At 38.0% G+C, this 13,935-nt stretch overlaps 1 protein-coding gene across 5 annotated transcripts in view; it reads left to right on the top strand.

Annotated features, from left to right (window-relative positions):
* Nucleotides 1-13,935, top strand: part of ano5a (anoctamin 5a) — a 38,568-nt gene that overhangs the window by 8,126 nt on the left and 16,507 nt on the right. For 2 of the 5 annotated variants that reach the window (XM_047160129.2, XM_053685585.1), the window contains exons 2-4: nt 3,903-3,964; nt 4,994-5,125; nt 9,264-9,305. In XM_047160129.2, coding sequence (XP_047016085.1) covers nt 3,903-3,964; nt 4,994-5,125; nt 9,264-9,305 — 236 coding nt within the window. Of the gene's footprint in view, nt 1-3,902; nt 3,965-4,993; nt 5,126-9,263; nt 9,306-11,689; nt 12,041-13,935 lie in introns of those variants that run through there. The other 3 variants (XM_053685586.1, XM_053685587.1, XM_053685588.1) reach the window with 3 other exon arrangements.

The raw sequence follows: 13,935 nt of genomic DNA, 5'->3' as shown, positions 1-13,935 counted from the left end.
TGCACGGAGAACCACGCTCCTCTCCCTGGCCGCACGGAGACCCACGCTCCTCTCCCTGGCCTTACAGGGGACGTCTCTCTGCCTTCCAGTTCAGCCGGGAACGTCTCTCCACTTTCATGCTCCGACGAGGACGTCGCCCTGCTTCCCTGCTCTGCTGAGTGCAGCGCTCTGTTTCCCTGTTCAGCCGAGGACGTCGCTCTGCTTTCATGCTCTGCCGAGGACGTCGCTCTACTTCCCAGCTCCGCCGAGGACGTTGCTCTGCTTTCCTGATCTGCCGTGTATGTCGCTCTGCTTTTTAATTTCGCCAAGAACGCCGTGCGGTCTTCAGACTCTGCTTGGGACATTCTGCCCAGGGGGCCGGGGCCGGCAATGGAGATGGATGTTTCATGTTTAGAATCATAATCATAGTGCATGTCATGTTTCATGTTTAGGTTCGTTTATTTAGTTCATGCTGGTTTCTCCACTACCAGTCCCGCGCTATAGTTCATGTTTCTTGTTTTGTTCCTCGACCCTGTATTTCCGTGACCGCGACCTTGATTCCTGCCTCACCCCTTTATCCCTGTTTGCCGATCGCCTGAACCTTGCATGTTAGTGGATCACGTTTTGGATTTGTCTGCCTGTCTCTCTCTTAAATAAAACTCTTCATATTGCGATTGCATCCTACCTTATCTCCGTTACGTGAACGATACGTGACAACGGCTAGAAAAAGACTAATGCTGTCAACAACAGTATTAATTAGGGCTGCACAATTATGGCCAAAATGATAATCATGGTTATTTTGATCAATATTGAGATCACGATTATTCATCACGATTATTTATTGCTTTTAGGGTAACATATTTTTATTGCACTTTCAAATTTAAATAGACTTCTGCTTTCACCTCCATGTTGTGCTACATTCCTGCTAATGTACAAATCTTTGCATCAATTTAGACTGATCCTTAATGTGCATCATTTCGTATTAGAAAAATATAAATAAAATTGTACCCAAAATATAGGATAACTGAAAAATAAAAATGCCATCAACCAGATGAAAATATGCAATCTAATATAACAATATGCAACTAAATGCAAACAATTCAGGCCTATGCAGAAAAGGCAATAACAGTGTTTACAGGAGGAGAGACACAGACAAATCACCCAACAGAGAGGTGCAGTGATGACGTCAATTTGTACCAGAACCTGGAAGTTATCACACTGGTTCACTCGACAAAAACCCAATAGGATTTTCCTATAGGCTTGTGGATTATTCCAAAAAATAAGCTCTGTGATCAACAAAAGTTTATGACACTAACACATTTTGTCCATCAACATAATTTTCACAAATGAACACAGCTATTATGTTAATAAAAGCCTAAATACAATGGCCAGAAAGAAAAAGCTAACCGTACGCTATAAACGAACTACACCACGGTCGCTCGACTTCAATGTCACCATCATCAAGCTTCCGAGAACTTTGATTTAAAACATTTTCCGTAATACGGATTTACTCTGTGGATGAGTCTTCATCCGCTTTTTTTTGGAATTGCACAGCAAACCTGAACCAATTTATCTACAAAGTTTTTTCCTGTTCGGTGTAATGACGTTTAATGTCCCTGACAACCTAGTCCCATTTAGCAACATGTTAGTGTCACGATTTCCCTTTGTGCAAAGCACTGAAGCACGCAGCGTGCTTCCGGGTTTTTCTACATGTGCATTTGTTATGATTTCTGTCCTGTCTCCGCCCCTGTTTTGTCATCGGTTGTTCCCTTGTGTGTCATCATTAGTATCAGCTGTTTTGTGTTCACCCTTAATTACGTTTGTCATTTAAACCCCTCGTGTCTCATTGTTCGACGCGAAGTATTGCATGAGTTTTCCGTGTACCAAGCCTTTGTTCATAGTGTTGATCTTGTTCTCGACTTTGTTGTTTGATTTTTGTTTAGCCTTGTTTATGTCCATTTGCAGATCACCTGACCTTTTTCCTGTTTTTGACCATGCTATTGTCTCACATTTTGGATTTGTCTGCCTCTCGTCAATAAAGCTCTTATCTGCACTTGAATCCGTCCTAAACCCTCATTACGTGACAGTTAGTAACCGACTTTTTCAATACATGTAAAGGCTTTTAAAAAACATGAGTGGGGTTTTACTGGTGTATTTTATGTCGTAGACTAAAACGTGAAAAAAATATTTTGAGCTTGTGTTCACCACAGACCTTATTTCAGGCTTTTAACCAAAATCCCATTTCAAAAAACCCATTGATTTTGGACGATGGAACCAAAGGGCTAAAATGCTAAGTCGTTTCCGGGTTTTGGCATTACAAAATGATGTCATCCCTGCACCACTCTATGGTGACTGGCTGTAAGTTTAGGAAGCGCTTGATCTGATATGAAGTGGAGTTTTCTATGAGCGGAGGACAAAATTTAAACGTCAATATCACAGTCGATCATGTTCATGTAATCGTGGGCAGTCAAAATCGTAATCGAGATCAATGTTCGATTAATTGTGCAGCCCTAGTATTAATAGCTGTCAAACATCTAAACAAAGATCCAGAATGGGTGATGAAAAGGTGATAGCTGATACCCCACAGACTAAAGGACATTGATCTACAGTGTTGTCCAAAATTTCATTTGTAATAAAATTCTGCTTTCAATGACATTTTGGTCTATTTTCACATTAGTTCACAGCTACATTACCCACAATGCCATTCAACTACCTGCTGATAGTGGCACCAGTTCATGCTTCATAGTTCAAGCTTCATCTCTAAAGTCGTATACTCGGTCTGGCTCTCTGATGTCATCGTCTGTACATTCTGCTCAAACCATTAATATTCCAAAGCTATCACGTTAGAATTCATATTCTCTTCATATTCACAGTGTTGCTACAGAGCCTAGGTGGAAACACCCCAAACACCCCTTGGGGTTCACATCTCTAAGTGCTACTCTGCCAGTTAACCTTCCACATTTTAGTTTCAGGTTCCTGTTTCAGGTTTATTTCATGGTATTTGCAGCTTCTCATATCACTTTCTCTGGAAGTTACTGTTACTTGGGAGGGATTACCATATCATCACTGAGGTTATACTGATAATGATGTATTATTGATGTCAGATTGCTTCGCCATAAATCTAGAAGATAAATTCCACTTGTGAATAATTGACCAAACTACATTTAGTAGAGCAGAGTTCTTCTAATATCACACAAAACCTAATTCCAAATTGTCAACATTTTGAGGTGTGGCTTCTGCTTAGTTACACTTAATGAAAACCTGCCCCCACACCGGCCCATTCTGGATTAGACAGGACACCCCTGTAAATTTACAAAATAAAGACCTCCCTGCAAAATAAAGATCAAAATAAAGACAGCTCCAAAATAAAGACCTGAACTGTAGTTACATATGAGGGTTTTTAAGCTTTTATTTTTAGATATATAAGCACTACTTTTCTGTGGTAAACTGTACTTTTGTGAATTCTGCTTGCCATGGATATGTTAAATCATTTATGGACAGGGATGGATAGCTTTGTGTTGTGCTGGTCTTTGTTTGTTTTGAGCAGCTGCTGTTCATGATCATATTTGTATGTAATTTAATTATCTGCTTTCAAATAAGACCTTTAGTTTTATTTACAGCAGCAACTCAGGCAATGCACACAATTCTGCAATCAGAGTGGCAGAGTATAATTGTTTATAAACAGTAAACATTCATATTACAGAAAATATTTGGACTAGTTCATGTCTCAGTGTATTTTTCACAGTAGGTGGAAATAGCAAAATATGCTGTATAATTTTCTGTGATAGGCTTGCAACATGCTGCATCATAGATGAGACACAGGAAATGATTGTCATGGAAAGAATGTTGTAAGCACGATGTGTGTTCTCTTAAGTTTTTTTTTGCCTCAAAGTTCTTTCTTTGTCTTGTCTTGTCTTTTATAGATGAGAACAACGGTTTCTGTCCCAATTCAGAGAGTATATCACTTCATCAGCGTGATGCTAAGGTAAATCATAAATGCACTTTCACACATGTTCTCTACATTCAACATGATGTCACTTTATTTATTTAATAAGCCGTAGTCCCAGCCTGCACCAACAGGGGGACGTCGGGCACATTTATAATTTTAGCTGCTTCTATTCAGAAAGTGCTGCTACAGTAAGTTTCAGTTCCCTAACAGATCATAATCACAGAGCTTCAACAACTGCACAAAGTACTGCTTCAGTACTGTTGAGTGACATACAAGATAATAATGTTCTAAACCTGCCTGTAACATTCTCTGCTCATATGGTATTCCCCAAGTGTTATAAAAACCTTTGGCAGGCTGGAGGTGGTAATGATGGTACAATAAAGCATGTTACAAACATTTCTTATAATGTTTATCATGCTTGATCATTTGACTGGGCTTATCTCTCGATATCTCGATGGCAACATTATCTGAAACCTTGACCAAATCAAATGTATGAGGTATGAGCATTAACAGATGTCTTTTCAATAACAAGCTCTGTCATGCAAATTAACCCTCCTTTTGGAATTGCGCTTCATTTGAATATGAAAATTGGCATGGCTACAATTTCCTTTTTGTTTGCAAGCATTCTTTCATTGCTTGGTTAGACTTTTCTGTACAACACCAGACAAGACTCTGTTTTGAGCAATACTTGAGGAAGGTGTTACAATTGTCTATAAAATTAGTTGTTTGTGAGTGTTTTCCATGAATGCGTGGACGTGCGTGTGTGTGTCTGTGTCTGTGTCTGTGTTTGTGTGTGCGTGTGTGTGTGTATTAACACCTCTATGACGTTTATTACAAACAGGAAGTTGTTCTTTTGTTCTGATAAACAATTAGCTATTGTTTGCCAAATCCTAGAATACTTTATATTATACTTTATAATATTTTGCTTATTGTTATTCATGCAGTTGCTATTGATATAATTAAAAGACCACTTTTTAAGCTTTATTCATCATTAACTTTTTTCAAATCTCTTTCAGAAGTTCCTTCACTCTTTCAGTCACTCTTTCCTTTTCTTCCTCTCTGCAGTCCTTAGAAAGTCTTTGCTCAGAGTGCTATGACTCTGTGTCTAAGAGCTCCAGTCACTCCTCTGTGTTTTTGTGTGATCAGTGTGAGCGAGAACACACTGAACCTGTCCAACACCTTTCCAGTCTTGCAGGGGTAAGAGGTGTGTGTTTGTGCCTGTCGAATGATGCTATGTTTAGGAATAGTTTGCCAAACTCATATTACTCTCGTACTAACATACAGTGGAGTTTCCCGGTGCAGAGTGTATAGGGCTTTGTCCATAAAGTTCAGTTCAGAGTCAGTGTTTTGACTTCAGTGTCAGTACTGTGTCAAGGTAAATAAGCTATGAACCTAGTTGGTCAAGTTGATTTATACTCGGCTTAGTGCTTTGCTTCTTTACCGCATCGGTGGTGGAACGTACAGTTGAGGTCATACGTTTACATACGGCTTTCAGATATTTAAATGAAATAATAACAATTCACACAGATCATCCTGTTCAAAATTTTACACCCCCCCTGGCTCTTAATGTAACTTGTTGCCTTCTTGAGCATCAGTGAATGTTTGCAACTTTTGTAATAGTTGTGTATGAGTCCCTCAGTTGTCCTCAGTGTGAAAAGGTGGATCTCAAAGTCATATAGCCACTGTTGGAAAGGGGTGAAATATGCAGAAGGTGCTGGAAAAGCAAAGAATGTGCAGGACCTGGAGGATTTTTCTGAAGAAAAGTGGGCCGTTTAACTGCTCAGGGCAAACAAGGGACTCATGAACATCTCAATGAATCACAAAACATAGCTGATCATCCAGGTAACAACATACAGTATTAAGAATCAACAAGCATGTATAAACTTTTGAACTGGTTCATTTGTGTAAATTCTATTATTATCGTGTCTTGTGGACTATATGTAAACATCTGTTATGTGAAATAGCTTATTCAGGGCAGTATTAAATAATAAACAAAATGCTATTTTTATGATCCCTTTATTTATTTTTAATTATTAACATTTTGCACATTCTTCAGGGCATATGTAAACTTATGACCTCAACTTTAGGTTCACTGCCTATTCTTAGTTTGTAGCACAGAATCCTTTGGGAGCCACAGGATTTCCTTAAGAAAAGTACAGGAAGACGAGCCTGGCTGAAGCATGTAAGAACCAAACAATTTGCTTTCAGGGATGAAATAGATATTTTAATGAAGTTACGAGCTTTAGAATAATGTTATTAGTATAATTTCTATTGATCAGTAAAGGACTGTCCTAAGAGAACATTTTGTTTAGGAAGATATAACTCTATGGAGGAATGTGCTGTACAGTTGGAAGATTTGTTTACTTTTATTAGACCTTTAGTATGTAATTTACATTACCTACTTACATTAAGGGTTTGACACTATGATTTAGTGTGATGTTCTGTCCAGAGCTGATATTACCAGAGCGACCTACCGGTGGAAAAAGATTTTAAAGCATTTAAATTGTCACTCTGTATGTTACCAACAAAGGTGCTGGATAAATATACAAAACCATAGAGTGAGCAATGCAGAAGGAAATTTTCTCCCCCTAAAGATTGGCCTCAATCAATTTGGATATGTACAGTATTATTTGCAAATCTTTCCCAGGAGCATTTACACAAGTTTATGAAAATCCTGTTAGTTCAGAAAAACGTTTGCATCCTGTCAAGCGTTTGAACATTTGTTTTGGGAGCTCCTGGGTCGGTGTACATTTACACTCACTAATGTGAACTCTGATTGTTTGACTTCAAATTATGTAATTGGCATAAGTTATGGCTTAATGGCTTAATTATTTAATTTGCATACATGTATTTAATAAACAAAGACAAACCCCTTTGTTTCATATTAATGGTAGTAATTAAAGTAGAGCTGCAACAACTAATCAATATAATTGATAATAATCGATTATGAAAATTGTCAATGAATCTCATTATGGATTGGTTGGTCACTTAGGATTACACCCCCCACCCCGTCAGTGACATCACTTCACAGTGGTCAATGTCTATGAATAAAACACATCTGAAAAACAGCTGTCACAGAGTGAGATGCTGTGGGAAAAGTGTATGATCCAGGTCGTCCAAAACATGAGAATGTTTTATATAAAGACGCAATAGAAAGGAAGTGAAATAACTCTGACTAAATTATTCATTTTGATCAAATATGTTGTTTGATGCTATATTTAGTGATATTTAGAAAGAAAAAAAAATTGTGTTTATGGGAGCGGTAACTGTAATGGGGTTAGAACATGTAATTGTATATAAATGTAAGGAGTGTCGTACATTTCGGAATAAAGTAACATGTTACTGTGTTCAGATGAGTGAATGTTTGTGTTACTGCCGAACATTCAGGCTCTTACCAGTTAACACTTAGTTTGTGCTTTTGTTTTTCTTTTTTTTTTAATCATTTTAATATAGTGATTTAACTTCTGCTTTAAAACTTGTGGACAATCAGTGTTATTTTTTATTTGTTTTCAAAATATAATGTTAATAAAATAAAAAATGTATAGCATAGCCCACATAGATGCATTTAATACATTTTTTATAGGCTTCAGTTTGCACAGTGTTTGAAAGACAACAATGGGCAGAATGTGAAATAACGTGTTTTCCCCTCGAAAAATAAAAATTGCCCTTTTAATCCAACTAATCGATTAATCAAAGAAATAATCGACAGATTAATGTATTATATATATATAAAAAAATAATCGTTAGTTGCAGCCCTACAAAACACGGGTTTATAAAAAAATCTTTGTTAAATATAGGTGTGCAACAATTATTGTCACCCTTTTAGTCAATACTTTGTGCTACCTCCATTTGCCAAGATAACAGCTTCTCCTATAATGCCTGATGCGGTTGGAGAATACATGGCGAGGGATCTGAGACCATTCCTCCATACAGAATCTCTCCAGATCCTTCAAATTTTGAGGTCCACGCTGGTGGACTCTCCTCTTCAATTCACCCCACAGGTTTTCTATGGGTTTTAAGTCAGGGGACTGGGATGGTCATGGCAGGACATGATTTTGTGGTCAGTGAACCATTTGTGTTGATTTTGATGTATGTTTTGGATCATTGTCCTGATGGAAGATTCAACCAAGGCCCATTTTAAGGTTTCTGGCAGAGGCAGCCAGGTTTTCATTTAATATCTGTTGATATTTGATAGAGTCCATGATGCCATGTATCCTAACAAAATGTCCAGGTCCTCTGGCAGAAAACCAGCCCCAAAACATTAAAGTGCCACCACCATATTTAACTGTGGGCATGAGATACTTTTCCATATGGCTACCTCTCTGTGTGCACCAAAACCGCCTCTGGTGTTTATTGCCAAAAACTCTATTTTGGTTTCATCTGACCATAGAACCCGATCCCATTTGAAGTTCCAGTAGTGTCTGGCAAACTGAAGATGAAAAGGGCATTTTCAGTGCTTGTGCTGTTTTCTTATAGCCACTTCCCATTTTGTGAAGCTCAACAACCCTTTGCCGCACATCACAGCTATATTCCTTGGTCTTACAAATTGTTATGAATGACTGAGGGAATTTGGCCAGTGTTACCTCCATATTTATTCACCTGTGAAACAGGAAGTCATGGTTGAACAATTTCCTGTTCCTAGACACACAGGTGTACTAAAAAATGTAAAATGTCAATGGGAATATACTTCATATATTAACAAAACATATTTTGGCTTTTCAGGTGCCATTACGCTGCTAAAGTATTTTTTATTGGCATAGACGTTTCAAAGTAACTTCCATTTCTACCTCTGCGAAATTTCTCTTACTGCCTTGTCCTCAGTTTGCACTTTCAGCTCTCTATGAGCATTACCTTTTATATCGTTTTGTGGACAGGACTAAATGCAAATGAGCTATGCTGTGAACGTGCTTTGAAATTTACACGTTCATCAGCAAGTGCACATGTGTACGAACTCATTCAGCAGTACCAAAACTTGTGAAAATCTGGCTGGGATTATTTTGGGTTTAGTTTGACCTATATGTACACACCATTTTACTAAATGATTGAGAAATGAGGCCTATTGTATGATACTTTGAGGAGGAAATTGTCCACAATTTCCACCATTCGCTAGTTAGCATGACATGTCTACTTTTATGAGAATCCAACTGCATTTGAAGAAATTCAGCAAGTATGTTACCTAATGCGAAAACGTCTGTGATGAAGCAGTAAAGGTGTAAATTTGCTTCAAGCCTTATTTTAAGTGCCATATCTTGGCGCATGTGTAAAACCATGGTACTCTCATGACTTGCTGTGTGTGAACATGTTCTTTTTCAAACTTGAGCTGGTTTCCCAACAGATCTGGAGGAAGAGAACTCTGTTTCTGAAGTATCGCTCCAGGGTACGCCACGGTAAAGAGGGCTGAATTGAGTTTGGCTGGTGGTTGACTAGAATGCTGAATGCTTTATTTGACTTGCTTGTGTGCTTGTTTGCCTGATAGCACGCTGTGTTATTATTACTGACTATTATTAGATAAAAATGTTAATATAACTACATTGATACAGCATGAGTCAGAACAATCATATTCATTGAACTCCAGAAGTGTTTTTATTTTATTTTTTTTAAGCTTTTGATTCAGTTTCAGCTTTAAATTGACAGTGATGTTTGTAGGTTAAATTGTAGATAGGCAGCTTTAATTTTTACACTAATTTCAAACAAACCATTTAGAAATGTCAATCTTTTAATTATTTATTTATTTATTTATTTATTTATTTATTTATTTATTTATTTATTTATTTGGTACCAGATCAGTTTTGCCAATACAGGACACCCACATGACAAATGAGTGTTAGTCCACTACTGACCCACATTTATTACTTTCATCTGGCCAGCAATGTTGTTGAATGCAATAAAATACGTTGTAACTTATTCTAAAACTAAAACTATTCTAAAGCTTAAATTTTATATGTGTATTTTCCAGTGTGTAAGATCCTTCAGTAGGCTTAGCGAGTATTTAAACACAATATATAATAACTTATCAAAGATAAATAAAGACAAATAAATGAACTCTGTCCCAGACATCAGAAGATTTCCAAGCAAGGTTGTGATGAAACTCCCAAACAGGGATTTATCACCACTTTAACACCACTTTAAGGCTTAGTGTCCGAATCCTTCATATTACAACACACTCTATTAGTCTGTATTTCAAAACCTCTGATAAATGGTGCACCATAACACTACTGGAGGCTGTTCGTGGCCACTATATACCAAACAGAGGCTCTAATCAAAGTAGAAATTAAATTAGATGAAAGCTTACATTCAATCTGTGATTTCCTGTGAACTGTGTGCTACGGTTGTGCTCTGTGAGTTCTAGCTCTGTTGTGATGAATCATTGTGTTGGAAAATATAACTGGCACACAAGTTCCTTTAATTATGGAATAGTCATTCCCTGTTATTTTTTCACACATTTAGGTAGAGGAACTAAGGGGATATAATGAGCAGCAGACATGTGTGCACGCACCCACAGACACACACACACACACACACACATGCACAGATTATAAATCTGAATTGCATACACATCCAGAATTCAGTACATTAAGCATTTACTTTGCCAATCAGGAAGAAAAACCACACCTCAGTCCTCTCATCTGAATTAAGGGGATCCTCCCTTCTCCTGATGATAAGCTCTCTGCAAACATGAAACAACATCAGCAAGCGTGTTTTATATACGAGTCTCTCATCATGCCTTATTGCATAATTATTACATGTCCGTTATTTGAAGGAGTTCTCCTGTGTGGCACAGGGTGGGGCATGTGGACATAAATGCAGTTCTGTAAACTCCATATGGTGCCACAAACCTCCATGTAGTATTATAGCTTAGCTTATGGCAGACTGCCTTTTTAAAAAAAGAATTCTGGAAATAGTTCTGGGGCTGTAGTTGCTCAGCTTTGGCCAATGATCCATGTGTGCGTTTTACCAAATGTAGACTTTTCCTGTGGTGATATAGAATTAAGGGTGGTTGCCTTTAAAGAGTCCTCTGACAAGTAGTGAACTACAGTGTATAATCAGGTGAAAGGAGCGTACTCGGGGATACTAGGGAAGACAAGCACACTTGTTGCTTACTCTTCTAACAAGGGTGGAGAGCTAATGTACATAAGCATTAGTTACACAAATGGTGTGTGTGTGTGTGTGTGTGTGAGAGAGAGAGAGAGAGAGAGAGAGAGAGAGAGAGAGAGAGAGAGAGAGAGAGATGTTTAGGAGGGCTTAGGTTACTTCTCACTAACCAAAAAAAAATTGAAAAGGTAAAGTATAAAATGTTCATTGCTGTGTGATTTGTTTAATCATGGGGTCGACCATATCACCTTTGCTATGTTGACTTGAGTGCAAAACATTATATTCAAATAAATTTCCAGACAAATTTCCATGAATGATGCAACTAGTCATTTTGCTTTTGCTTTGTATAGATGATGCATTTCATAAATGATGATTTTGAACAAAATGTGAACAGAGGTTGTTTTATTATGCAAAATATACACAGCCATTCCAATGCCCCCCTTTGCTTATTCCTTCTTAGGCACAAAATATAGTCAAATTTTTGCGTTAACTATTACCTCAAGAAGCATATGGTGCTGTTCAGAAATGGATGACATCACCTTTTGACGCTTGGCTCCTTTCAAGGGTTTTCCCATACAGTGTCAAAGTTTCCTTTACTCTTAGGTCAATTATTTCAAAAAAGAAGAAGAAGGGTTTATTTAATTGAATTGAAATTATTTCAGTGTGTCTATAGTAATGGTTAGTTATTATGGGCAGCAGAGAAGGCTGTATCCCACTTCTCTGCCCCCTGTTGGTATACTTTCCTAAAATCACATAATCAGGGCTGTGGCCGCTGTGCTTTGCCTGCATGCTGACGTCATGATGACCAGCCCCCCTCTTGACTCTGCTGTGGATGACTGGGCAAGTGTGAGCTCGCTCTCCTCACACATGCTAAACAAGTGGACAGGAATGTAGCAGACATTGTCCGGGTATACTCTGTGGGGGTGTCAGGAGTTGGTACTTTTACTATAAGACTAGAGAAGTCAGTTTGGCAGTGCTCAACTAATGCAGCGTCTTGTGGAAGAGAACGTCATGGAGGAGGTAAACTGCTCTTTACTATCTCCCTCCCCTCCTCCATCCCGTAGAGTCGTAGGACTGTGCAGAGTAAATAAGATCACGGCAAAGATCGAGCTGACCAAGGGAAAGAGTGTGTGTGTGTGTCTGTGTGTGTGTGTATAACTGTATCCTGGGAAGAAATGTGACTTATGCTATAGACTGTAAGAACGCGATGATTTAGATGAAAGATTATTGAGATATGAGGTGAACAGCAGTATACTACTTTGCAACACTTTTGTTTAGTCAAATATATTCAGTGAAGAGAAACTGAGGGTAAGACAAGCTGACAGGCTTTGTGCATTTGTAGCATTGCAGTGGATGGCTTACTAGTTATGTAGTACAATTATATGTTATTTATAGCCTATGAGAAACAGCTGCAGAACCATACATCCATCCATTTGAGCGTGTTTCTGTTCAGACAATAGGTCCAAGTTATTTTTCTGATTGTGGTTCTGATTGTACAGAAGCCTGCCACTATGTTTATGGCTAAACCAATGTATACAGCGTGTATATCTCTGCAACCAAGATGATATAATAAATTAAAACGATATGGGTTAGATCTGTTTTAGGATGTGGTGTGATATGATTTGATTAAATGTGATTATGCATTGATTTTACACTTGATGTATATTTTGATACTGGCTGCATTCTGCCAGCCGCATTACAATGGTCTGTCACATTTATATTATAAGGTATATTCCTTTGCAGGTAATAAAAAATATAGCAGTCTATATTGTAAAACATTGTCGTATGAAATAATACTGTGCATTTTCCAATAATTGGAAACACATCTTAACGTTAATGAGTGGGTAGCCACACCTCATCCACTGTCACTGACAGGTACAGAGGCCACGCCTCCACTTCTGGGATGGATAAACACAGGAGTATCAAGGGAGAGAGAGAAAGAGGATCAGAAAGAAACTATGTTCTAGGAATTTAATTTGATTAATTACTAATAATGTATCAAATATATAAATAAATATATATATATATTTATTTTAATTTTTTTTATTTATTTTTTTTAAGAGTTGTGGTTGAACCTTATTGATAAGAACACACTTGTGTTCTTCAACAAACACGCATGTGTTTGTTGAACAATGCTATAATAACTTCCACTCTTCTATGAAGACTTTCCACTACATTTTGGAACATAGCTGTGGGGATTTGTGTTCATTCAGCTACAAGAGCATTAGTGAGGTCAGGCACTGATGTTGGGTGAGGAGACCCGGGGTGCAGTCGGTGTTCCAGCTCATCCAGAGGTGTTCATTGGGGTTGAGGTCAGGTCTCCGTGCAGGTCACTCGAATTCTTGCTAGCTCCAACCTTGGCAAACCATGTCATTATGACCTTCGCTTTGTGCACAGGGGCATTGTCATGCTGGAACATGTTTGGGCCTCTTAGTTCCAGTGAAGGGAAATTGTAATGCTACAGTATAGTCAACATCCTAAACAATTTTTTGCTTGCAGCTTTGCGGCAACAGTTTGGGGACGATTCGCATATGGATGTGATGGTCAGGTGTCCACTAACTTTTGGCCACATAGTGCATTTGCTGTCTCAAAACAGCGAATTGTATAGTCAATGTTATAGATTTAACAAACTAATATGTCTGTTGATTAATCTATAGCAAACACTAACATATACAGTAGAACTCATTTGAGCACTACTTTGTTTACTGTTGATGTTGCTGAACTCAGTGTTCAGGAGACTTTCCCAACTTTCCATGTAGGAATTCCAAGTTAAGGAAGTGTTTTTCCTAGTCATAGTAGTTTAGTTGAACATGGCATTACTCCTTAGCTGAAGGGGCAGTATTTTATTCTCTTTCAAAGCAGCTTTCCAGAATGTTGGGCAGTAAGCTATTGCAGTCCACTTTAATGGGAAGAAA

The sequence above is a fragment of the Ictalurus punctatus genome, chromosome 14, assembly GCF_001660625.3.
Source record: "Ictalurus punctatus breed USDA103 chromosome 14, Coco_2.0, whole genome shotgun sequence".
NCBI classification, from domain to species: Eukaryota; Metazoa; Chordata; class Actinopteri; order Siluriformes; family Ictaluridae; genus Ictalurus; species Ictalurus punctatus.
Note: the sequence above shows the minus strand (reverse complement) of the source record. Positions and strands in the feature narration are given on the sequence as shown.